We start from the raw sequence: 25,933 nt of genomic DNA on the forward strand, positions 1-25,933 counted from the left end.
CCCACATGAGTTTTTGGATATTTCTGATTTTTAGAATCCTGTACGACTGTGGTCTTTCAAAATAGATGGACGGAGTGTATTTGTCACAGACATTTCTATGGGCCCCATACAGCTCCGGGCGGGTCACAGGCAATCCGCTAGCGGTTTTCGTGATCGTACGTGACGTGGTTAAACAAGAGAAATCTAGACCGTTAATCTTAGAATCAACGGACATTGGAGTTCAGAAAACGAGAGATGAGACGGATTAGGTAAACGGAAAGAGGGGGAGTGAAGCGGAACGGAAATGGAGGGTATATAATCGGTTTTGAAAGAAAGAGAGAGGGCATATCGTGGATCCAAGCTCTCTCTCTCTCTCTTTGAATAAAGAAGTTCCTCTGTTCTTGAAGATCAGAAGCCTCGCATTTGACGAAAATTTACAATTTTTCGAGAGTTTTTGAAAGAATCGACAGCGGAGAGGAAACTGGCTCTTTGTTTTTGAGATTCGTTTTGCTGGTTTTTGGAGATTTCTTAGGTATTGCAGAATGGAGAAGCAGATTTTATTATTTATTTTTTTTAAAGAAAAGAAAATCCAAGCATTGGATGCTTGCATTTGGCAAATTTCTTCGATTTTCGTTGATTTCTATGATTTTTCTCTGATTTTCGAATTTCCGTTATTGACTTCTCGTTTTGCAGAGTTTTGCTGAGATATTTGTGGATTTTTGGACAAATTCCAGTCTTTCGCTGCTGAAACAGAGAAATCTCGTCATAGAAATCGAAGCTCTGGCATTGAAATATCGGAATCGGAAATATCTGTTCTTGATCTCGGTTTTACAGAGCCCGCGCACTGGAAAGACTATTCTTTCCTTCGATTTGCGGAATTTTAGGCTTTTCGATGAGCGAAATGGCGAATCTGAGTACACATGGTCTGGAATCCTCATCTAATTGATCGGAAAAGAAAAAAAGAGATTTGCATTTCAGGTCGACTTCTGATTTTTATTTTTATTTCATTTTCTTTTGCAGTTCTGAAAGACCGATAGAGGCGTTTTTCTGTTCCGTTATTGCATTTTTGGAGAATGCGAAAATCTGAAAGATTTTCAGAGCTTTGATCCAAATCTTCTATCTTTCCATCTTTCGAGAGCCATAATAAACATTAGATATCTCCTCATCAAAGTTAGAATTTTACGGTAATTAAGGGATTTCAGATTCAGAGTTCTCTCTCTGTTTCTCTCTCATTTTCATTCCTGCTGTTGCAGAGCGCCAAAGAAAACGCATTTTCTCCAGGTCGTAGATTTCTCGCGGGTCTGTCAGATTTGAGCAACCTGTAGAGAAAGCAGAGCAGCTAAAGATAGAATTTTCGGAAACGTGTTATTAAAAATTTCTCTCGCCGTCCGGAATCTCGTTTTCAGGTTTGTAGAAATCACCGTCTCCATTCATGTCGGAATCATTGTCGTCAGCATCTTCTTCTTCTCTTCTCTCATTCTCTTTCTCTCTTCTGGCAGAGAGCCAGACCTTTCCGATTTCTGGTCGGAAGCGTCAGATTCCCAAGGAGCTGGAGGTCTAATTCGGCCGTCTTCATTTTTAGATATTCGTCTTGCTGAGAGAGAATCTCGTTTTCAGGTTTCTTTCATTCACCTTCTCTCTCTGTATTCTTCTTCTCCTCCTTTTCCGTATTTCCTCAATTTTGATTTTCTACTTCGATTTTCTTCTTCTTCTTCATGAAATTGAAAGGTGTTTTCTTTAACTAGGGTTGGGAAATAGCTAACCATGGTTAAGGGTTGGTTGGGCAGGCTTATTTAAAAAAAAGGAAGGAGAAGTTGGGATGGAAAGGGGAGAGGTGAGGAACCATCAGCAGCCGCAGCAGCGAGGCGTGGGGTGTAGAACGCACCTGGAGCCCGACCTTCTGTTGCAGTGGGGAAATCGAAAGCGGTTGCGATGCGTTAAAATCCAGGTGAAAGACGAAGCCACAGAGAAGACAACGGTCCGAGTCGACCGACGAGTCGTCCGACCCGACAACGTACCCAACACAAATCCCCTCCCTCCACGCCCTTTACCTCATCATCGCGTCCTCAGGTACTATACTTTTGCTTTTTTAAGTTGTATTATAGGGGGTTTGGTGGACCATACACATGCATTCAGTTCTGACCATCCAGATCATGGGTGCTGTTGTTGGTTGGACAGATCCCAGAATTACAGTGATCGGATTTTGTTCTAGGTGTCCGATCTTTTCTTCATCGCATGGGTTGTTCGAAGAAACATATCGCACCGTTCAGATCTGCTGTGATTTTCGGGTAATGTCCTAGCTAAGACAGGTTCATGATTTTGAAAGGTCTCGATTGATATGCGCGTGCTACATTGGTGGGTGCGTGTCTATGATCCGCCATTCTCTGCTGGAGTACTGTGTAATTCATTGGGATCGAATCCAGTACCTCAAGAGTCAAGAGGGGATGGGAGGTATCATGCTTCCATCGCATGGCCTGCCCAACTGGTGTATTAGATCTAAACCGTTCATTCGATAAGTAAAATAGTGAATTTGGTTAGTATCCACCTTGCACTTTCCACACATGTGAAAAAAAACCAGACTCTCCGATCTGGGTATCCCTTGTTGATTAGGGAGCGGATTCGGTTAATCCAGGGTAGCAACATCGTATACCCTCAGGGCTAATGAAAGTTCTCTGATTGATCGAATACCCGTCCCGACAGCCTTTTGAAAGCTGGTGGGGCCAGCCTGGCAGACCAATGCCGTGGCAGGGCTAATGAAAGTTCTCTGGTTGATCGAATAGCCATTAGCATCCCACTTTCGGTAGAATTTGGGTTGGGACTTCTCCGTTGAACCGTCCTGAATTGGGCTAATGGACCATCAACAGGTCCAGAGTTTTGAAGAGTTTGTATTCGTGTAGGTTGGATGAGTCACGCATCATTTTAAGAAGTTACATCAGCTGTGGGCCCAGAGACTTGGACGGTTTGGATCGACGTATTGTGGATGAGTCACCAACCTTTTAAAATCGATGGTGAACAAAACCACTCATCCTGCTTATATATAAACAAGGGGAAATTACCAAGTTGTATCATCGTATGCGTATGCTCTACTATTTTGGTGTGCTTATCATTAAGATTCCTGCCATTTTTGACTTTTTCCATGTTCTTTTATCCCGAAACGAAATTGGGGAGGACAGAGGACCGCAGGCATGCAGCGCGCGAAGCATGATTATTCAGTACAGTTACCTCGTAAACTGCACGTGGCAAGCGTGGTGATTTTAGCCGTTGGTGGGAGCGGATTGGGTGTAACCCGGGTAATAGGTTAGTGGGTGTTGCTCTTGACTGTTGGGCCCACTTTGACGTATGTATTGTATATCCCCGCCGTCCATTAGTTTTTTCAGTTCAGTATGGGGCATTTTCCTATAAAATGAAGCAGATCCAAATCTCAAGTGGACCACGCTGTAGGGATTGAATGCCTACCATTAAAAACTTATTGGGGCCACACGAGTTTTGAATAAAGTGATATTTGTGTTTTCGCTTCATCCAGATCCGTGTGACCTTATCAACAGTTTGGATGGCAGATAAATATTACGGTGAGCCCCAATCACCACTGTTTCCGGTGGTGGTCCACTTGAGAATTGAATCTGCTTTATTTTTTGGGCCATAACCTGAAATGAGTTGACAAATCTGATGGATGCCATGGATATACAAGATGGGCCCTCCGATGTGGACGGCCCATCAGCCAAAAATGGCATTGACAGGACAAATATGACCATCCACCAGCTGTGAGTTTCATTGGTCCAGTGTGTTCCTCCAACTGTTCCTTTGGCAGATCACTTAACCGATGGTCCCGGCAATTCACGCCCCTTGATTCTGGGGCCATGGTCCATCGCGTGATGCCCCACCAGGAAGAACGGTTCCGATCACCGCATATTTGCAGATGCACCATTGGGAAAAGTAATGCGTGGAAACTTTCTGCAGCGCGTTGCACACTAACAATTGGTTGTCACATAAACATCCCGGTGGCCCCCACATAGCTTCTTGTTGCACCGTCTCCCAATTTGGTTCGACCCCGCTGCGGAGGCGGCGCTGTCCGTCGACCCTTCGGGTTCTAGCAGCCAGCGACCTTGTACAATATTGAAATGTCCATGTGGTCAATGAACCGGTCATGGTTCATTGTAAATACTTCCCTGCGTCCGAGACTATACGCTGCTAATCTGAACCGTCCATCTGTTGTCTTACCAAGTTTGCCTCACGTTTCGGAATTTCCTTACAACTGATGAACGTTTTACGGTAGAAATTGGACATTAATTTGAAAGTCAATTATTGAATGGTTTTGATCGCTTGTTGGGAACGAACGTCCTTCCGCGCTGTTTTACGGTCCACTGTATCAATACTAGGTTAGGATTGCCGGATCTAGGAGATATTTGGGCATCGACTTCATGGTCCATCAGATCAACTGTTTGGATCTCGAAATCATTGGCCCCATTTTACAGACCGTTGGCCTTTCATGGGCGCTTTTCATGATCTCATGCCATATTGTTGGATCATATGCTTCTACTAGTGAAACCATTGATGCGTTATCGGGACTGTTGATTTGATGAACCCCACCGTGACTAGATCCGCCCGCACTGGTTAAAAATGAAATAAAAGTAGTGGTCTACAAAAACGTAAAAAAATGGACGGCTGAGATCATTCGATGTAGGAGACCTCCGTGCAGATCAACGGGTTGGACAGCCCAACACGGCTCCACTTGGTGAAACTAAGAGAAGGAGAACCAGTGTCATGTAGTGGCTCCGAGTGCGATCAACTTTATAAGAAAGCGTCCACGTGGTGTAATTAATAAATGGTAGGCTCCACATGCTTATTCGTGGAGGGGAACGGATCTAAAATGGGATTCACCACGACATATCGTGCTAACGTGCACCTGATTTGTCAGGTGCGATGCTAGACGTTGATAGATGGATAGAGAAAAACAAATTAGATCGTGAACCCGGAAAAACAAATTAGATCGGACGGCTCAAATCGCCTCGTCTACTGGTAATGCGCCTGGTTTCTCTATTGCCCACGTCAGTTCAGGATTGAGATCTGCCATTCTTCCTCAAATATTCAATTTTATTTTATATAAAAAAGAAGGAAAAAAAAAAACAGGTGCGGGCGAAGCGAAACACACCTCTCCTTCGGATTAGGAAGAGAGCAAGCGCGATTCAATAGTTAATAGGAAGGGCATTTTCGTAAATTTACACGGTTCCTCTTTTCTATCGTTACTCGTCAGCTAATACACCGATTCGAATGAAAGATGAGCTGTTTAACCTTTTTCCTTTTTCTATTTCCTACCTTGCTTTTCTCTGATTTTGTTTTTACCTTTTGTTTTTTTATGTAAGGAATTCGGATGGATCGGGTTGTGGGGCCATGAAAGGGCAGATCAACGGCGTCCATACGTCTTCTCCGGAGGAGAGAGGAGGTGAGGCGGGGAAGGGGAACGGGGCGTCGGTGTCGTCGGAGACGGTGCAGGATAAGAAGGGAGGCGGGTCATCGTCCGGGAGCGACGCGCCGGTGTGGCCGAAAGTCACGATAGCGCTGACGAACAAAGAGAAAGAGGAGGATTTCATGGTCTTCAAGGGATCTAGGCTCCCTCAACGGCCCAAAAAGCGAGCCAAGTTCATCCAGAGGACCCTCAATGTAAGTGGGCCCCTCCCAGTAATACCTCTCTCTCTCTATCCGTTGTTGTTATTATTATTATTATTATTATATTTTCCGAAGTTATCTATCTACCGGAAAATCGGAATTAGAAAGAAAGCAACCGTTTTCCATCTGTTTTTTTTTATTTTTTTTAATTATATTTACGGGTTGGGTGGGATTATTAAATTGCCATTGGATTCTCAGAATACTACAAAACTGCCATCCCTTCTGCGATGGTTTTACGTGCTGAGTCGGGTTTCTTGGGGTAAGCTACGCTAGGTGCTACTGACCGGTTGAGTGACGACGCTCGCTGCTGAAGTGACGTCAACAAGTTCTGTGAGCCCCACCATGATGTATGTGTTTTATCCACCCCGTCTATCCATTTGGAGAGATTATTTTAGTGTACGAGCTAAAGAATCAGCTAGATCCAAAGCTCGAGTGGACCACACCACAGAAAACAGTGGAGATAGTGATGCCCACTGTTGAAACCTTCTTCGCTACGATGTTTATTTGAGATCCACGCAGACATGAATAAATGGAAAACATAGATGTCAGCTTGATCGAAAACTTCTGTGGCTATTAGAAGTTTTTAATGGTAGACGTTCAATCACCATTGTTTTCTGTGGTGGGTCCACTCTAGCTTTCGATCTGATTCATTCTTTGGCTGATGCCTCCACATGGATGGATGGTGTGGATACAACACATGATGGTGGGGCTCTTGAGATCTTGGTGATGTCACTTCAGTCGCGAGTCTCGCTCTCAACCTGTCAGTAGCTAATCCGCGCCTGCCTCCTACCAGGGTAAGGGTTACTCTCGCCAACCGACGGTTATGTGGTTGAAACTTTCATTAGATCCGCCCCGTCCATCAGGTACGCTGCCTCATTTTAAGAATGGACTCGAAAATCTTGATAATCTAAAACAGATGGAAGCCACAACAGAGGAAATAGTTGGGATGAAACCTCCAACATTAGTTTTGTTAATCATAGTGTTCTAAAAATCAGAAGGCCCAGACCACGTGAATTTGGAGGTTTTAGGTATAAAATATTTGGAGTGGCTTACCTGATTGCTGAATCATCTTGATTTTTTTTACCTTGACCTAACACGAGATGCACGTGATGGACGGCTTGGATTTTATGCACGCGAGTTTTTTCTACCAAAAATTAACTCGACAGGTACCGTGCATGTGGATCCTTGCTCTTGCTCAGGTGGTAGGTGGTAGACTCTCGGGAGTTTCAACACCCGGTCACGGATTCGAGTATCCATTGTGGTGAAAGCCCACTACGGCGTGAGTGTGTGGGTGCGTGTGCGTGTGAAAAATAAAAAAATAAGTACCGTGCGGGTGGAACCAGGTGTCTTGGTTTTCCTGTCGTGAAAGGGGGGCAAGCACGGATGAAAAGAAGGCGTCTCCGTGGCTTTCAGTGGTCAAAAGAATAGATGAAACTGTAGGGGTTTGTTTTTTCTTGATTCGCATGAAGACGAAGACCATTCATACGCAATACGTACTGATATTTATCCAATCCGGACCGTCCTAGTCGTTGGCTCCACCTTGGATGCGTCCATTTTTGTTTTTTATTTTTTATTTTCAAAATCAGCCTCATTAGATGATTGTACTTTGGTTGGTGACTGTCCTTACGCCTGCAGGGCCCAGGCAAGCAGGTCTGCTGATTTGTCACACGTGAGATATCCAGACCTTTCATAAAGCGAGCCACATCATTTGCATCTTCTCGCATAAAATCCAGGTTGGGTCGCTCTTCAGGTGGACCACAGTGTACAAAGGAACTGTACGGCTAGATAACGTGCCGCTTGTTTATGCCGTGCACTGTGGCTCCCAAATGGATGAGCGGCATCTTGATTGAGCCCAGCAGATGGAAGTATCAGATCTTGAACACTTGTGACATATTGGCACACGTGCATGCGCTGGGATTGCAATTTTAGATGGCTGGGATCTTGTTATACATGCACTTAGCAACCTTGGGTTCCTTGTACGCGTTTTGATAAATGGCCCCGTGGCTGCGGTTGATCTCTTCCTGACCACCATAGTCTTTGAGCGAGCTTTGAAACTTGAAAGTCACACCTCACAATTAAAAAGACGAGGCGCACGTGCAAAATGGTAGCCACTCATCGGTCAATTCCGCATTATGGGTGGAAGATTAGGCTGACCCACGCTTACCAAACTTGTACAAAATAACAGGTCATTGACTGATGGTCCTGATTATGTGTACGCGTGTGGGCCCCTGGATGATGACATCGGCCTGATTTTTGAGACATCCTATTCACAGAGGGAATCACATGACCAGCGGCTCTGATCTTGCACACGTGTTCTCCATTCGTTGTCCGAGGTGCGTGCACTTGAGAGCGACTGGAAGTCTGGTCCATTGTTTCCGTAGGTTTAAGAGTTCGTTTGATCCATGTTTGATGTGTAGAAAATGTTGAGAGGCTTGCTCACGCTAATTGCCCCGTCTGCCCATGACGTGTTGACCCAGGCTATTGAACATCTCTCTCGTGGTGGGCCACATGACAAAAATCTCATTGTGGTTTTGAATATTCTTTCCTGGACCCCTTTGAGTCGGTCTTGGCCACGCAGTAGATGTAACATTATATGTTGGAACGTAAAGATTCTTGTGATTGCCAAAGCTGATCCTATTGTCGCTAGGAAAGTCACTCGAAAGGGTGACTCAGTTTTGAGTCACCATGGTTCATTTACTCAACGAGCTGACTCTTTCAACTCAATCAAACTCCTGGTCACTTGAACTGAGTCACTCAACTGGTTTGCTGATAAGGTGCATCTCCAACTCAGGACTTTCACCAGAGAAACAGATATACTTATAACCACGTTGTTGGTAAATAAATAAATGGAAAGGGTAAGTGCATTTTGAACTCAGTCCATGGCTGAAAAAATCAAACACCTATAACAACCTTACTGCCTGCTTTTGCTAATTTTGGCTATCGTATATGATTAAACTACTTAAATAACTATTTTACATATTTATGACCACTTTAAATAGTTTCGATTTAATTATCGATCAACAAGTCAAGTTCAAGCAAGTTTTCAAGTTGAGCTGGCCCAGCTGGAGATCAAGTCCAACTGAGTCAATCAAGTCTTCATCTGTCCAGGTGCACGGCAAAAAACCAATAGATAATACCCAAAAATTCTCAATGCAAGCATAACCCTAGCTTGGACATTAAGAATAAAAAGCCATAGTCTCGAATTCCACAAAAAATTGTCAACTAATCAGGGGTCTGCATTGTATCTAATTATGGATTATGACCAATATAATGGGGCCCATATTAAATCAGTGTGATTTTTTGGGCCATCTGATTGATGATATTGAGATTTTTGGATTATAGTTTATGCATAGAATTTTAGTGTCTTAAATTTTTACTAAGAAATATTTATTTGGTTTTGTGGTGTTGCAGTTGGTAAGCCCGGGTGCTTGGCTGTGCGACCTGACCTTAGACCGGTACGAGGTCCGGGAGAAGAAGATCATCAAGAAGGTAAAGTAAAGAACTCAGATACTAAATTTAAAAAGCAAAAGATCATTTATGCCTAGGGTGCATTGACACTCTTAGTGTGCCCATATGTCTGGATGGTTTGTTAGGTTTGGCCCTCTTTTTGTGGGCCACCATCAGAAACTCATATTGATCAGAGGATGCTAACCGTCCAAACATTGGCATCTCTTTCTATATGGGGTCTTTTGGATGCCTATAAGTTCTATAAGTTGTAAAGGATTTACAGGTAACTCACTTGTATTGTTTATACAGGAAATTTCACTTTTATGAGTTAAAATTTCAGTCAGTCAGTCGTAGCTTTCCAATGCATTTGAAATCCTGAGAAAAACAAGTGATTTCACTTACACCTGAACTTGAAACTCACTTTCAGGTGTAACTTGTTTACAACTTGAAAAGTTACAGGCATCCAGCAACCCCTAACAGGTAGTTTTTCTTGGCAAATTGATAAAAATAATTCCTAGTTACTGAAAGTGGACCATTCATGTTGATTATTGGACCCTTAATCCAAACAGCCCAGTTCTGCATGTCATGGATTGGATGAACAGTTCCACTAATTGGTTTGAATTTTTCATGGTAACCCATGGGCAGTAGGAAACCTAATGGACAGTGTAAATGGATGATTTGACCGCCCGCATGCACAGTGACTATTGGCAAGGGGCCAGAATAATCTGACATTCTATGAGAATGGAATATGAGCTAATCTACAGTCACCGTGCATGTGCTTTGCAATCTTGACCCTCCAGATCATTGGCCCATAATGGTGGATGGACATAGCTTGAAAATGACTCTAGTCGATCGTCCTCATTGTCCATTGGTTGCCATCAAATGGATGGTTAAGAAGAAAATGTCCATCACCCAAGTTCAGGTGGGTGGTATAGGATGGTGATGATTGTTTTATCAACATAAATTGAGCTGATGCATGCCACATGTACAGTTCCCCCGTGCAGCAAGCATCGGATGCAGCTGGAGTATCAAATAACTTCCTTTAAAGATGGGAAGGCAGAGATGGCAGAATAATGTAAAAGTAGAATTACGTGTGCGGATGCTTGTGTAGCTCATGCTTTTGTCTGTATTTTTTGTATTTTTGCAGAGACCTAGGGGGTTGAAGGCAATGGGGAGTATGGAAAGCGACTCGGAGTAGATTAGAAAGGAGAGGAGGGTTAGATTATCCGCAACAAATCCAAAGGGTGTAAGTTACGGATGTAGGATTGTTCAAAAGAGGAGCGAGGAGTTCTTTCATTTGTAGTCCTGGAAAAAGCAAAAGAATGGAAATTGAGGTTATTTCGCCACCCGTTCCACCTGAGTAAAGCGATGAATAGTCGTGTGCATGGACCCATGGTTTGGAAGTTTACAATCTCGAATCCCATGTATGGGGTGATGGCCCTTACCTGGGAAGATTGTGCTGACGAGAAAAGATGCTTCGGAACGACATGCATGTATGTGGGCTGTATTACAGGATTGGCGACATCACCTGATCATCTATCGTGTCCTCAAACAGAGGGCGAAAAGGTGCTGTGGAAAAATGGTGGTTCAATTCCATGTCCTCACGATCTTGGCTATCCAATTGGAAATACAAGTGGAAATGAATTATAAATGATACGGATTAAAAAAACATCCGTAGTTGGAGTGGCAGTGGCAACTACTGTTGCAGTATTGTTTATCAGTTTTAGATGTTAGGGACATTTAGAGTTTCATCTCTTATGAAACATTTTTATTCCATTCATTTTGCACATGTTTGCTAAGTTGGTTTGCTCAATATGTGGGCCAACCCTTTTTTTTTAAAAAAAAAAAATCCATCTGTCACCTGCTTGGCTTTGGGGTCAGGGCGTGATCTTCGACGGCACCTTTAATGAACCGTCTGGATCTTTCACATGTGCCAAAAATCTTCTCTCAATTGTCCATGGAAATTGTTCATTATATATATATATATATATATATATATATATATATATATATATATATATAAAATACATTGTTATAAACTTCACCCAAGTAAGGAATCATGCCCAAATATGGATCTGAAGGCTAGGCATGGGCATGAACTTTTTAGGCAGGCAATCTGGGCTAAACCATGGTGGTTTTTACACCCAATGCATTACTGTCCGTATGGCTGATAATGCTCTTGGTTGAGCATGCATATTTTGATATTTTTGTATTTGAAAGATGATATGTAATTGCTTTTTCAACAGTGTTTTATGAAAATAATCATTGTTTTCTTTTTTCTGTATTTATTTATTTTTTGCTTAGGATTCCTTATACCCAATCACGCCCTAAACTTTTACAAGCATGTGAAAAGGAAACTCCTCTAATTAATCTATTTAGAGTTTCACTAAGGGGTCGTTTGGATTGGGGAATCTAAATTTTGAGTATTCTAATACTTCCTACTATCATGATTCCGGCATTTGGAGGATGATGGGCATTGTAAATCTCACTAATTTAGATGCCAACCTGTCATTATGGAAGTATTATTATACTCTTATGATGGTATTTCATTCTAATGCCTACTAGGGATTCTTTAAATCTTGTGTTAGAATTATTTGACCTGAAGCTGCCCGTCTTTGAGAGGCATGGGCAATTAAAGGTGTGAGACTGACTTGATGAATAGCCTAAATTAAAGATGGCACTATTTATAATATGGCCAATATGAACTGCTCATATCCTTTAGTATTTGATTGGAAGATTATGATCCCCCATCCTGAGTGATTATTTGAGAAGGAATTGGGCAATTAAAGGTCATGCTACCCAGTATGACTTGAGACTTTGGGGTTACTTTTGATTGATCAAGTATCAAAATGTCTTGAAATCTCATAAAATTATCTTTCTTATAAATCCAACATTTACTAAAATCCATTGTGTAATGAGGAAGATATAATTGGATTTATTACTGAAATTTGAGTTCAATTTTGATGGATCAAACGTATCCAAATGATGTCAGTTGAAATATTGTGAAATTATCTTCACAATGAGCTCAAGATGATTCAAATCCTCGATGTCGTAAAGTCATGCAGTGTAGGCAGCTGAGTTATGTGACCCAAGAGGGTTTACTAGGTCGTGTAACCCAATAGGGTAGTGCGACCCAGTCGGGATCATATGGCCGAACTGCAGGGTTGTGTCGAAGGTCCAGTTACAGCTCTTATCTTTTTATTCGTACATTAGATTGACCTGAAAATTTGTGTACAATTTCAATATATTGAGTTCTTCGATTTCACGCCTCTTTGTGTACAATTAGATAAGTGGGCCCTCTTCTGTGATCACCGTTAATTAATTTTCTCTTGATTTTAACTCCTGTTTACATTGAAACTTTAACGGATGTCCATTAAGTGTTTGGATCTTCAACCCATTACACTTTAGGAGGCTGATTTGGTGTATGTGGGGCGACTTGGCTCATTTATGATGAATGGTTGCATGGACCCAATCTTGATTTTACATTAGATCGGTTTCAAACTTCATGTATATTTTAGAGGTGTTAGGTTCTTCCTGAGCATGTGTTCCCAAGGTCAGATCCATAAGCAGGGCCCCTAGACAGATGTCGATCTCTTGAGAGTGCATTATCCGCCTGTTGGGGTAATTCTGAAAAAATTAGTACTATAGACGAGTCCATATTGTGTCTTTTTTTTATGCCGCTCGAAGACTATTTCTCCACTTGTTTGGGTAAAGTAAAAAAGTAAGGATATTTTCATTTTTATGATTTCATCTGAATAATAGACTAGTTTGGCAATTTAAGTTTTTTTGGGTGGAATGAAAAAAAAGTACATCGGGTCTATACTAAAAAAGTACCCGTTAATTCCAAATTTCATACACCTGTTATGTATATTGAAATCTTTCAATTTAATGTAGTCTATAAAGTAGAACTTCAGGTGAGCCACACCTACATACTCATGATGATCAAACACGAGTTATAAGAAGTAGCAGTTGGATTGGCCATATGAGCAATATAAACTTAAGAACGACCGTTTTAAGGCTTCAACTTCTGACACCCACTTGATTTTATTTTAGACGATTGAAACCTTCTTGAACGGTCTGAATCAAGGATTCGAGCTCCTATCATTGATCTGTGGTCTACAAATCTGGATGCATTGCCATAGGATGAGTTGAGAGTTAAGCCATTGGACTGGGTCATCTTTCGCTGATCCCATAAAATAAACTCTGACTAGTTCAACCGTTGATCAGTTAAACTCTTATTATTTAGAGACTTCTTTCGGTACCCTCAGCTTTCGTTAGATGTATTCTAGCAAAATGGAAATAGGTTTAAGCCCATGCCCGTGTATAATGTTGTTGATGCACGCACCAAACTTAGGTTGTTTCCTCTAGTTAAGTGGTCCAAAAATCTCTCAACTCTACATCTCTTTACTAAATTGTGGTCAGCTTGATCTGCTGACAGGCATGAGGTTTTTGCTGGACTATAGAAATAATAAAGGTGATATGATGGATGGATGGATGGATGGGATGGAATGCACACGTGCCACTCGGGCATGCCTGTGGATGGGATGCCTAATGCAAGCGTGGAACGGCCCTCTGGACCCCTTGGATCAGACCTCCCGCGAGTATGGGTTGGCCTAAAATGGATGTACCAAGGTGGGTGTGACCCTGACTGTGGGGCCCTCTTTGATGTATGTGACTACATCCATGCCATCCATCCCAATTGAAATCTAATTTTAGGGCATAATCCAAAAAATGAAGCATTACCAAATCCCAGATGGACCATGGTACAGGAAACAATGGTGCTTGACCATTAAAAACTTCTCGTGAGCTACAAAAGCTTTGGATCAAGATGATATTTGTGTGGTCTCGTCATCTAGGTGTTTGTGACATTGTAAACAGGTTTGATGGCAAATAAACATTCCGGTGGAATTCATGAAGTTTTTAATGGTGGGGATTCAACCACTACTGTTTAATGTGGTGCGGTCTACCTAAGAGAGCTTCATTTTTGGCACCATGATATAAAATGAGCTTTCAAAATGGTTGGACGGTGTGGATTTAAGGCACATACATTATTGTGAGCCCCACAGTAATGTGTCCCACCGACCCCAGTGGATCCGGGATCTCACCTAATCCGCTCCCGACAAAATAGATATATCACAAATATCAGATTAGACCCTATTTACATGACTCTTCTACCCATGTGAAGACCTAACAAGGAGTGGCCCACACAATGGACGGCTTGGATCTCATCTATATGCAGTCGTCCATGCACAAAAACGAATAGCCACGCCCCCATGGATGACTGGGCGTAGTCATGTACTCGTGGCCGAGCGGGGGACGTGCATGTTTGGGACTCTCAGAAATCTCTAATCTCGACCATCATTGCAAGCATAATGCATCTTGGACGGCTGGGATTTCCCAATCCACCTCAGTCGCATCCTTCCTAAAAAGAGCATGCGCCGCGTGGCGGTATGACCGCGTACGACTTCTCCAATGCCATAACAAAAACCAGAGCGAAACCTAAAACCAGATCTCGAAAGTTCGAAATTCCTAAAACCCGCTTCCTAGGTTTTTCGGAGCGCGAGGGAGAGGGAGACGGATCCAGGTATGTATCTTTCTTCATTTCTCTGAGATTACACATGTATCCGTGGAATTCGAATCCAGATCTTGCCTCTTACAATCCATCTGATGAAAATCACGATCCCAGAAGATGCGCTTTTCCTTGCATTCTTCTTACACAGGGCTTGATGTTATTTTAATTTTTGTAATTTCGATATGAAAATAGCATAACATAAACGAAAATTTAGGGCACCGTGGAATTGTAGATTGTAGAATGCCTTGAATTGTAAGCTCGTCGGCGGATTATTTTTACGGTTTATGATTTGATTCTCAATATTTGATTCGATTCTCATAAAATTGCATTGGATTCTATTTGATAAAAATCCCGCAAGTTTCGTACGGTTCGTTAGAGAAAGAATGACATGGTTTGGATTCTAACAACGATGAAATTTAGGGGTCGTTTGATTCCATGTAAAGTGGGCTACCTGTAAATGAAATACATGTAAATAATTTGCAGACAGTGTTTGGTTGCTGAAAATGCTTGTAAATCATTTACAGCTTTTTGCAGCAAGTGAATTTCCTCTGAAAAGCTGTGATTTCATTTACCTGCAAATCATTCACAGCCTAACAGTTAAATTTTGAACTTTTAGCTGCAAATGAAATCCCTGTAGACAATTTACAGGCTGTCCAAACACAGACAACTATTTACCTGTAAACAAATTACAGATTAAAGCCAAACAGGACAGGTTGTAATTGATTTACACCTGCAAATCATTTACTAACAAAATTTAAAGGCATCCAAACCAGCCCTTGCAACGCTCGGCTGCCGGAATTATGTTTTTCTTTGTTCAGGCTTGATTGTTTGATGTAGGAGATCTTGATCTATTACCCATACACAGTGGGGGCCACCAGGTGAGTGGTCTGGATTACTGAAAGACGGTTTCACCTGTAGGGATGTGCTGGCCTCAACACAGTAGGTGGTAATTTGGGCTGAGCATTGCATAATCTGTCTGTTGTTAATGTTGTTGCTTTTCTCTTATTGATTGGAGGGATATTGATTTCAAACATGCACAGAAGTTCTTTGAAATGCTATTTTTATTTTTGCAAAGAATCATTTGGTTGAGTCAGTCTGCCCCGACTCCTGGTTTGTTTTACTGTATGAGAAATCGGAGGATGCATCCATGTCACACAATCTGCTTGAAATTGTAGATCAGGCTATCAGAATGCATTGCTTGCCCAGACCCAGTCCATCTAATTGTCCTGATCACAGATTGGGCAGATCCAACTGTCCCATTTTAGGATCTGGACCCAACCAAAGGGCCAGGTTGCTGTGATGGAAGATCTGAGTCGTCCAATGGCCTGGCATTTTGACCAAAATCAGGGGTCAGGATGGACTATGGTAGAACCTTGATGAATCTATATATGCAGTTTGATGGTCCAATTGTCCATGCAAGGCTGTTTTGGTTCTTTCCTGCATGTTTCTAGAGTCTTTAGTTGTTGATTATTCCCTTTATTAAATTTCTAGATTAGGTGTCAATTAGATACTTCTGCCCTGTTTGGTAGGCACCAACAAATGAGTTCATCTCATTTTGGTTAACAGTGATCATGTATACATGATCACTGTTAAATAAAATGTGATGAACACATTTTTTAGGCGTCTACCAAACATGGCCTCAGAATCTTTATTATTTCCCTTTTTGTTATTTTGAAAGTCATCATCATCTAAGCCTCATTGCACCTAATTGGAGTCAGCTATTAAAAAAGGTGTCAATCTTATAAAGATTTTAGAATATATTCTAGGCCTAAAAGCAAAAGGGAAAGAAATAAAATCAAGGGCTAGTTCATTGTATCGAGGTCTATAATTTGGATCGGCGGTTCAGGATGGAAAATATAGTTGTTTTGGCGATTTGGTTAACATCATTTTAACTTATTTATAACATGTTTGCATTCCGTTCATTCATGTCATACGCTCATCATCTCCTGCACGCATAAGTCTAAGCTTCCCATGCATCTGGACTTCAGAAATTCCATTCATGTTTCATCCGTCATTTGATGATGATGGTGCTAGATTTAACTGGTGCTTGTACAAGTGCTCATGCTTTTTCTAGTGCCCTCGGATAATTCTGCAAGTCAGCAAATAAAAATCTGATTTAGATAAATCTTTTTGTCTGTTACGCTGCTACAGTATGCCTCCCAGCAAATAACAGCAACTTTCCTATTTAAGGCTAGAAGCGACTTAATTTAATCTCATTTTCATAAGCCAATAAAAGTTCCCATGGAAGTGTGGAGAATACTCTTCATTCAGGAGCTTCTCTCTGTCATTTTGAAATGGATTGCTATTTTTATTTTCTGAATATTGCTAATACATTTCATGCTACTATTGAACAGCCCAGTTCTGTTCTTATCTAGAATAAGATCTGAAGAAAAATGGTTGCGAATGGTGGAACACCGCCCAGGGGCAGTGCGGCAGCAGCTGCAAGCTTGCGTAGGAGGAGAGGTGGTGGTGCTGCCGGGGCTGCGGCTGGAGCAGGAGCGAACGTGCTCCAATTCTACACGGATGACACCACAGGTTGCAAGATCGCGCCCAACACTGTCCTTGTCATGAGCATCGGATTCATAGCCTTTGTTGCCATTCTGCATGTCCTTGGCAAGTTTTATTTTGTTGCTAGAACTTAGGTAGGTCCCAACAGTAAAACTTAGATGTAGTGACTTATATCATCTGAATAAATAGCCATTGATGGCATTTTGGTTGATTCTCTCCATGCGGGACAATTTAAGTTTGAAGCAAATTCATCTAGATCAGAAACTTTTCTCCCCCTTTTTGGGTTGTATTGAGTTCTGAACAATATGTTAGCTGAAACCGTACAAAAGAAAAAGAGCTTTTGATGAGAGCAATTTTTGTTGATTTGGCATGTTGAAAATGATGATCTGGAGCCAGATTTGAAAATACATCAACAAAATGTAAGCAAAGTGCAGGATGACGTTTGGCTGCGTAGCAACAAAGAAATTTCAAATAGGGATGTATAGGGAGCAGGGGTTTTGCTGGAAAATACATAATAGGATAAATGATCTAAAATGCTTGTCATTTCAAATTCTAACCCACATTTCATGTAGCCTAACCCCACCTATGGATGTATTGTTTATTTAAAAGATGATGGGATGTGTTAACTTCACACAATCCATTGAATTGACTGTACATTACCATCCCATGATTGTAAACTGCAGATTGACACCTCACACTAAGAAAACAGGTAAAAATCAACAATTTTCTATGGAAATGTTAGGAATTTCATGGTCGAAGAATGCTTGTGGTAGAATGGTGAAAGTTTTTTTTTTTTTTTTTACTTGTTGAAAATCTAGAATTTTCTTTACTTATATTATGAATTTGGGTATGGTAGTGTTATGCTGGTCCTCTGGACATGTCACCACCTGAGGGTACTCAACAGTGTGGGGTAGGCATGACCTGGCAAACTGTGTGATAATAACAGCGTGAAAAATAGACTGAGGGGAGACTTATCGGGGCGTTTGGATAGTTACTTCAAGATAAGCTAACTTATCATGATTTCTACTTATTAAGCTGAAGTGATTAGGTAAATGTAAGTAAAAGTTACTTATAGTTGATGTTAAACCTAACTTATCTCAAGTAAGTTACTTTTCTACTGCTGTAAGTAGAAAAATCAACTTATTTGGTGGTATCCAAACAGGCCCTATATGATGTTATCGCAAAATTTTCAAAATATAGGCAGATTTTAAAATATGTATGTTTTTATCATGATATAAACTCAAAAAATTGTACAAACAGGCCTGTTTGGATTGAAAGTAGACTAGAGGAATATAAGGGAAAGCAAAAATGTAGCATAAGCAGTGGGTAAACTGACATCAGCACTAGGAGAGGCAATCCTTTATACCTGCTTGTTTTGCTAAAGAAAAGTACTTGAAAATGCTTTTCCTTTGCATCTGCAATTGTTTGGATGGTAATCCTACAAAGGTAGGCCTTTTTGAAAAATAGTTTTACTTTTTTCTTGATGAGCAAACTCTCACTCTCCATTTGACTTTCCGAAAAACAGTTGTACTCTTTTATTGTGGAGTGGAAAGCAAATGCAAACAGTTTGTTGCTGCATCTACTGCTTCCCAAACAGGTGCAAATGTCTTATTGATGCAAACAGTTTGCATTCCCGAGATGCATACTATCCAAACAGGCCCTTAAGGAATTTGTATAAATATATATTTAAAATTTGATTATATTTATTTTTTGGCAAGATTTTCCTGGTTTCCTGAGAAAAAAAAAACTCTGCTTTTGAAAATCTCCCAAGAAATTTCTGGGAACGAGATTTGATACTATGCCGGCAAAGTGGGGTCAATCCTTTTTAGTGCGCCCTCTTTTGGGTGGTTCTGTGAGAAATCAACAGGGGAGTTGGAATCTCTTAAAATTCCTTTTGTGGGCCCAAATGAGATGTCCACTGCTAGTCTAAAAGATTTCTTGCTCTAATTCAAGGCAAACTCCAGTCTCCAAACTTGTGCTTATATTCATCATCGTAAGTACTCCACTAGCAATTTTGGTGGTGGAGAGGGAGTTTTGCTCTGTGGCATCTTGGATACCTATGGATGTTGTGGATGCCGATACAAATCTTTCTTCCAGCATCGGCATCTTGGATACATATGGTTGTTGTGGATGCCGATACAAATCTTTCTTCCAGCGTCGTCGTCTTGGATACCTATGGATGTTGTGGATGCCGATACAAATCTTTCTTCCAGCATCAGCATCTTGGATACCTATGGCTGTTGTGGATGCCGATACAAATCTTTCTTCCAGCATTGGCATCTTGGATACCTATGGATGTTGTGGATGCCGATACAAATCTCTCTTCCAGCATCTCACCAAATCTGGCTCAGCTCCCTTTCCATCCATTATTTGGTCATTGGCTGTTTCCATGAGTCTCAACTTTCTCATGGACAGCGGTGAAGGACAAGATTCTTACTATCCTTTAATCTTCATAGGGGTATCTATATTCCTAAAAGGCGTGTTATGTGCAAATGAAATGTTGAATCTATCCAACACGTTCTCATTCACTGTGGTTTTGTGTCCTCCTCATGTGCCAGCATCCTTATTTGGCATTGGCTTGGCTAGCTAGTGGGTGTCTTAAAGACCTTATGGAAAGCTGGGGTTTCAGTCTTTACAGAATCAGTAGAACCTTTCCCTGGGCTGTGTCGGGAAATGAGGCTGGAAAGGAACAGGAGGATCTTTAAAGTAGAGGAATCTTGGCTGCCGAAAGTCCTTCAAAATATCATGTCCAATCTCTGTCCTTGGGTGTCCAGTCTTAGAGCCTTTCAATGGATTTCAGAACCTGATCTCCTTAGCAATTGGAAATCAATGATATAGTATCCTTGCATGGGCTTAAAATGGTTACTATTGCGCAATTGGAAATCAGTGATAAAGTATCCTTGCATGGGCTTAAAACGGTTACTATCGGGTTGGGTGAATTAGATAATAGACGTTTGTTGGCATTCCAGCCTTCTCCTTCAGGACCCTATATGAAAGAGAATCGTGAATATCTGAATAGGATGAACTGTCGTCCAAGCAATGTGGGGATGGATCAAGGCTGGAGAATGATCAACTGTCGTCCAAGCAATGTGGGGATGGATCCAGGCTGGAGAATGATCATTGATGCAGTTTTCAGCTCTTGCAATCCTTTGATATCGCAGAACTCCTGGATAGCTCAGGGAGGAAGTCCAGGGCCTTTTCAGGACTGCCCATCGTGGACTCTGCTCTGGAAGCCATGGTAAGAGCTCTTCGGGAAGCTGTGCGGTCTATTCATTCTCAGTTTCTATATCAAAAATTGTTGTCTTGGCTTGGGGGTTAACTATTCCACATAAACTTCTTGCCGATTACCCAATATCTCTGGTGTCTGCCTTTGCTTTTTTGGAGGCCTCACATCCGTTTCTTTGTACTGGGACTTCTGGTCCCCTCCTTTATAGAATCTCGTTTCTTTCTTCAAAGAAGAAGAAGAAGAAAAGAATGCTGCAATGCAGAGGGCTTAGTTATGGAAAAGGATAAACGATCTTTAATGCCTTCTAATAATAGCTTAAGCTACAATATTAGGGGGTAAAAATTAGGTTGCACTCCTTTAGTCGCATCATTCAGGCTTGTAAGTATTGTAAGACATCCTTATGTGGGCCATCTTGTTGTCGTCAACAAAATTTTCATTACTAACCAAGAGAAATGAGGGGATGGGAATCTTTCGAATAGAAGAATTGGGAACTTATAGGAAAAGAGTTAGGATCCCACCTTTATTTTTATTTTTATTTTTGGAGTAAAGAGGGATTGGACCATGATTTGAATAGCCAACACTTGGGTAATAACCACTAGAGCAAACCGTCATTCCCCATTAATTACACTTCTAGAACATGTTTTGCTCCCATGTGCATGGCCTTGCATTTTACTAATGCTGGCAATAACGATGATGATGATGCTAATAGCAGTAATATTGAGGAATTACAGGGTACAAAATGCAAGTCTTTGCACATTACATGTGAGTGTTAATCTGCACAAGTCTGCCCATTGTTCTATATTGTGCCTCAGTGGATGCACCATGCTCCAAACAATTGCCTAGATTGGAAAATCCTAGCCGCCAACCCTTTTTTTTTTTTTTTAATAAAGTTGAATCTGGAAGGTTGCTGTACTTCTCTTCTTAACCATCTATTTGTAGGCTACAAATCAAAAGGTTATGTTTATGCTATTGTGGATATATATTTTATATTATATATATATATATATATATTTGGCATGGTCCATCCACATGGGAAGCCACAGGACAGTGCTTTGGGTTTCCGAAGCATCACCCTACTTTTCAGAACTGATAACCCATTTATATTGTTCAAAAGGCTTGGTCAGTGCATCCTACAATTCCTTAGTAACAATCCCCTTTACAATACAAACCTGCAAGAACATGAATACTTTATTTAAATTGCTCACCAGAAAGCCATAAATGAAAGTCTACTTCATCAAACCCATGGTAATGAGGTTTGATCTCATCATCGCTGTTGCCATCATCTTGACAAGCATGATTCTCATTTGTTGTCTTCTTCATCTTCATCATCTTCTTCTTCTTCGCCTTCTTTGAATAGGAGTTGCAGGAGGGTCTTGGCATTCAGATCATTCCACTCCAATGCATCCCACCACTTCCTACTTCCTCCAATCACTTTGAGATTGGGTGGTAGGTCGTGGCTTGAGATTGGGAGTTTCTTCAACTTGGGACAATCCCATATGTTGATAGCTTGTAGCGAATTACAAATGAACACCCCATTAAAGATGCTCTTCAATTCTAGCAAAGTAGAGCAGTACAAACGTCTTAGCCTTGGTAATGTGATGGTCATGGCAACGCTGCTATTGACTTCCTGCGCCTCTTCTCTTGCTATGATCTCTTCTATCTGGCTGCAATTCCAAACCTCAATCTCTTCAAGGTGTTGGAGGTGTTGCAACAACTCAAGGGAGAAAAGAATCTTCAAATTATCACAGCAGTGGATGTTTAGGGTCCTCAGGCCCACAAGGGTGCCCTGTGGCATTACTCCCCTGCAAAGTGCACTTAGACTGGGAAGCTTCCGCAGGGTCAACGTCTCCAAGCTCAGTAAGATGTTCTCTCTAGCCACCACAAAGAATTCCAACCCATTGCATCTAGAGATATAACATTCTCTCAATTCTGTTTAGCCTGATAGGCATGAGAGTTCCGATAATCGAGTGATGTCGTGACAGCCTTGGATGCCGAGTTGGAGAGTGTTGTTGGGAAGTACCATGGTGCTCCTGTAGCTAACGAGATCGCATCCTTGGATTTCTACACTATAGTTCCTTCTGGAAGTGGATGGGAAGCTTGACAAGAGTCCTATACCAACATGGAAGCTTCTTAACTCCCTCCAATGCCATGACCTCACATAGCTAATGAAACTGGGCAAGTCTGTAAAGGAGAGGCCAAGATTATTCAATTGCGCAGTGCTCATGATTTCCTTGATATTTGCTCCTCCTATCTCCATTGTGTCGATCGACCATTGATATCCACTTCCATACATTGACAAGTCTTCAAGAAGGGAGAGGTTTGATATCACACCTTCTGGGAATACTTCTAAATCTTCCGTATGGGATAGGTCAAGGCGTCTGAGATTTACTAACTCTTTTATGTCTGGCCCCAGTTCTTTGATTGGGGTACAAGAGAGGTCCAGTACCCTCAACGCCTTAAGCTTTGCCACTGAAGGTAACTTCTTTATTTCCGAAAAGCGTAACAATAATGCACGGAGGTTCTCCAAGTTGGAAAGTGAGTCTGGAAGTGATTCGATCCTAGTGTCAGAGAGGTCAAGAACTCTAAGATTCGGCATGTGCTCAAAGAATGATTGCGGGATGTTTTTCGACAGTGGATTTCGTTGGAGCATCAAGGTGGTGAGTTGAGGATTCCTGGGTCGGTCTAGAAGCACATCAATCTTATTTTCCATTAACGAAATCTTCTCAGCATCTTCTACCCATTCGTCTTCATTTGGCACTTTTTTCAACCCTACACCGGCTTTAACAATGAACCGAGGGCTCTCCCTCGTTATGTTTATAGCAAGATCTCTAATTAAATCATGCATCTTTATTTTTCTTGCTCTAATTTTCGCACTCTCCAACATGCATGCATCTTTGAGTTCATTCAGTATCGCATACCCCTTGTCAATCTCCTTTTCTCTATCCCCCACTTCACTTATCAATCCTTCTGCCATCCAATACTCAACCAACTCGTCACCATCAAACTCCTCATTTTTAGGAAACAATGAACAATGTAAGAAACATGCTCGAATCCTATCACTTTTTAAGTGATTATAACTAAACTTCAAATGGGCAAAGACATCATCATCCATTCCTTCAATCTCCGGCCTCGAGCCTCTTAATTCCTCCAAGGCATTCCTCCACACCCTTATATCATGCACTTCCCTCATAGCTCGTCCCACTGTGATGATTGCAAGCGGCAAACGACCACATTCTTCTGCAACACGCCTTGCTACTGCTTCTATGTCAGGAGAAAGAGCCACTTCACCACCAACCTTAGCTTTGAACAAGTCCCAGGCCGCCTCCTCGGAAAGAACCTCCACTTTTATTTCTCTGTGTTTCCATACCTCGACAGACTTCCATCAATCGGGTAGCCATTACTAACTTACAGCCATTATCTCTATTTGGGTGAGGAATTCCGACATTTTCCAAAGAAAATCTACACCACATATCATCCAAGATGATGACAAACTTTCTTCGCAACAAATATTCAAACAATATGGCTGCTCGAGTCATTTCATCTTCCTCACTTGAGAAGTCCAAATCCACTGCTTTTGCAATATCTTTTTGTAGTTTCTCCAAGCTTAAAGCTTGAGAAACTGTAACCCAGATGACATCATCGAAAATCTGTGCTCCCTTCAGTCGATTATTGATATGTGTCATAATTGTCGTCTTGCCAACTCCCCCCATTCCATAGACTCCAATCCTCCCAATCTCGACATCCATCAAGCTGTCCCAAATCCTTTCCAAGATTTTCTGTGCCGTTGTTTTACCCACTAACATTGTTACAGGTAAGATACTTCGACTAGCAGACAGTGGATTGATAAACAATCCATCTGAAAATCGACCCTTCTCCTGAAGCTCAACCACCACTTCGATCTTTTCCGTAGCATGCTTGCTTAGCTTTAAATGAGAATGGAAATCTGGGAAACACCCTTTCATGCATCTCCTTTTCTCTTCAAATTCATTTTCTATGCTGCCCGCCTCATTTGTGACCTTTTCCACACGTTCCAACCATACTTGCACCTCGTTCTTTGGCTGCTTCCGCAACTGTGCCGTATTCAGCTCTTTCTTTACATCTTTCTCTCGGGCACTCAATTCTTCCATTTTGGCTTTCAGAGTATTCACCTTTCCTTTGAGTCTTCTTAGATGGTTGAACTGACTGACAAGTGGTGCCCAGAAACAATTCACAATTCCAGTGATAAACCCGCCAACGATTTCCATGGCTGCCACACAACATAGGAGAAGCAAGAAATGGATCAGCACTCCCAAAATACTAAACCATGAACCATGGAATCAACATGCAAGAAGAAACATGGAAACTCAAAGATACCAAAGACCTGTTTGGATACGCGGAATCGAAGGGAATAGCAAGAAAAGAACAACAATTATCAAATTATTATCTCCATGAGAGCTACTATAAAAAACATCGATTCCAATTTTTAGTTGTTTGGGTAGAAAGTGGAAATCTCATATTCTCTTACAATAATCAGCTAGTTTCTTGGGCCAAGAATTAAAACTATGGAAAAGTGCGATCTTATTGCTAGGTGGAATCCACCCTTTTTATCTGCTGTCCAAACAACATAAATTGTATTTTCCATCCTTTGGCATGTAATTCATGGTTTCCAAACATAGCCCAAAAGTTAGCAGAGCAGGAACATGTGTTTTTTATTTTATTTTATTTTGTTTTGTTTTATTGAGGGTAGAGAACTGAATCAAATATGATCTATGCAAAAGATAGAAACTAATTTTCCACAGCTTTTGAAGAATTCAATTGTTAGGAAATGATCAAAACCAGGAAATCCCTTCTTAAGTAACTTAACTCCCCTTCTCTCAAATTTTCTCTTGCATAATGTCTAAATGTTTGCAATTCATTCACTTGTACATGCAAACACACCCTTAATTTCTCTTTTACCCTCTGTCACACTTCAATTCAATTTCAATATGTGCTTGTTGCAATTATTGATCATTTTAGTCTGATTAATTCAAGTTGATTTGCAATGATCTTTATTCCAAGGAAAAAAAAAAAAACCCCAACTTGGTTTTAGTCAATTCCTTTATATTTTAGCTGAATTATTTCCATGTAGTCCAAAATGAGCATCCAAACACAACCAAAAGTGACAAAATAGAAGTGTGTTGAAAGCTCAGCTTTAGAATCAGTTGTAGATCTCACCTTCAATGACTGAATTCTGAATACTGGTGTGTTTTGTATGCGAGTAGGAAGAGGTATAGGCGGCTACGGATAAAACTGGTATTAGATTGTGTGGAGAAACAAGTGAGAGAAAGGAGAGATGGATAGGTCTCTGATTAAAACGTTGACTGGAGCTGGTACTGTTTCTTGTTGCTTCTCCTTACCTACCTTGTACGTGTTCAAATTTAAGTGGGCCATCAGGTGGGGACCACTCTATAGATATCCCAGCTTGAAAATCTAGCCAATCATCTCATAGGTGGGCCCCACTTTATACGAAGTACATGGAAAATATCAGCCTTATAGAAAACGACGATGGCCCACGCTAA

General features: G+C 41.3%; 2 protein-coding genes, 1 long non-coding RNA gene and 1 pseudogene across 14 annotated transcripts; 2 read left to right on the forward strand and 2 right to left on the reverse strand.

Annotated features, from left to right (window-relative positions):
* Positions 1–270: 270 nt before the first annotated feature.
* Positions 271–10,924, forward strand: LOC131217553 (uncharacterized). Of its 12 annotated transcripts, XM_058212527.1 has the most exons (8): positions 765–902; positions 1,000–1,149; positions 1,233–1,385; positions 1,479–1,596; positions 1,767–2,049; positions 5,340–5,637; positions 9,055–9,132; positions 10,238–10,924. In XM_058212527.1, the coding sequence occupies exons 5-8, from the start codon at positions 1,799–1,801 to the stop codon at positions 10,286–10,288; spliced, it is 678 nt and encodes a 225-aa protein (XP_058068510.1). In that variant the 5' UTR covers positions 765–902; positions 1,000–1,149; positions 1,233–1,385; positions 1,479–1,596; positions 1,767–1,798; the 3' UTR covers positions 10,289–10,924. The 12 variants fall into 12 exon arrangements, 10 of the variants coding, with proteins under 10 accessions (XP_058068475.1, XP_058068524.1, XP_058068518.1 ...); XM_058212535.1 differs by lacking the exons at positions 765–902; positions 1,000–1,149 and adding an exon at positions 275–511; XM_058212524.1 differs by lacking the exon at positions 1,000–1,149 and having other exon boundaries at positions 816–957.
* Positions 671–1,153, reverse strand: LOC131217607 (uncharacterized). Its single transcript, XR_009157277.1, has 2 exons — positions 1,011–1,153; positions 671–912 (listed from the first exon to the last, which is right to left on the reverse strand). It is a non-coding gene; the product is annotated as an uncharacterized LOC131217607 (long non-coding RNA).
* Positions 10,925–14,515: 3,591 nt separating the features above from the next.
* Positions 14,516–17,381, forward strand: LOC131217615 (protein transport protein Sec61 subunit beta-like). The gene is made up of 2 exons (XM_058212558.1): positions 14,516–14,674; positions 17,017–17,381. The coding sequence occupies exon 2, from the start codon at positions 17,056–17,058 to the stop codon at positions 17,302–17,304; it is 249 nt and encodes an 82-aa protein (XP_058068541.1). The 5' UTR covers positions 14,516–14,674; positions 17,017–17,055; the 3' UTR covers positions 17,305–17,381.
* Positions 17,382–21,566: 4,185 nt separating this feature from the next.
* LOC131217623 (disease resistance protein At4g27190-like) lies at positions 21,567–25,706 on the reverse strand (annotated as a pseudogene).
* Positions 25,707–25,933: the final 227 nt, after the last annotated feature.

The sequence above is a fragment of the Magnolia sinica genome, chromosome 1 (assembly GCF_029962835.1).
Source record: "Magnolia sinica isolate HGM2019 chromosome 1, MsV1, whole genome shotgun sequence".
NCBI classification, from domain to species: domain Eukaryota; kingdom Viridiplantae; phylum Streptophyta; class Magnoliopsida; order Magnoliales; family Magnoliaceae; genus Magnolia; species Magnolia sinica.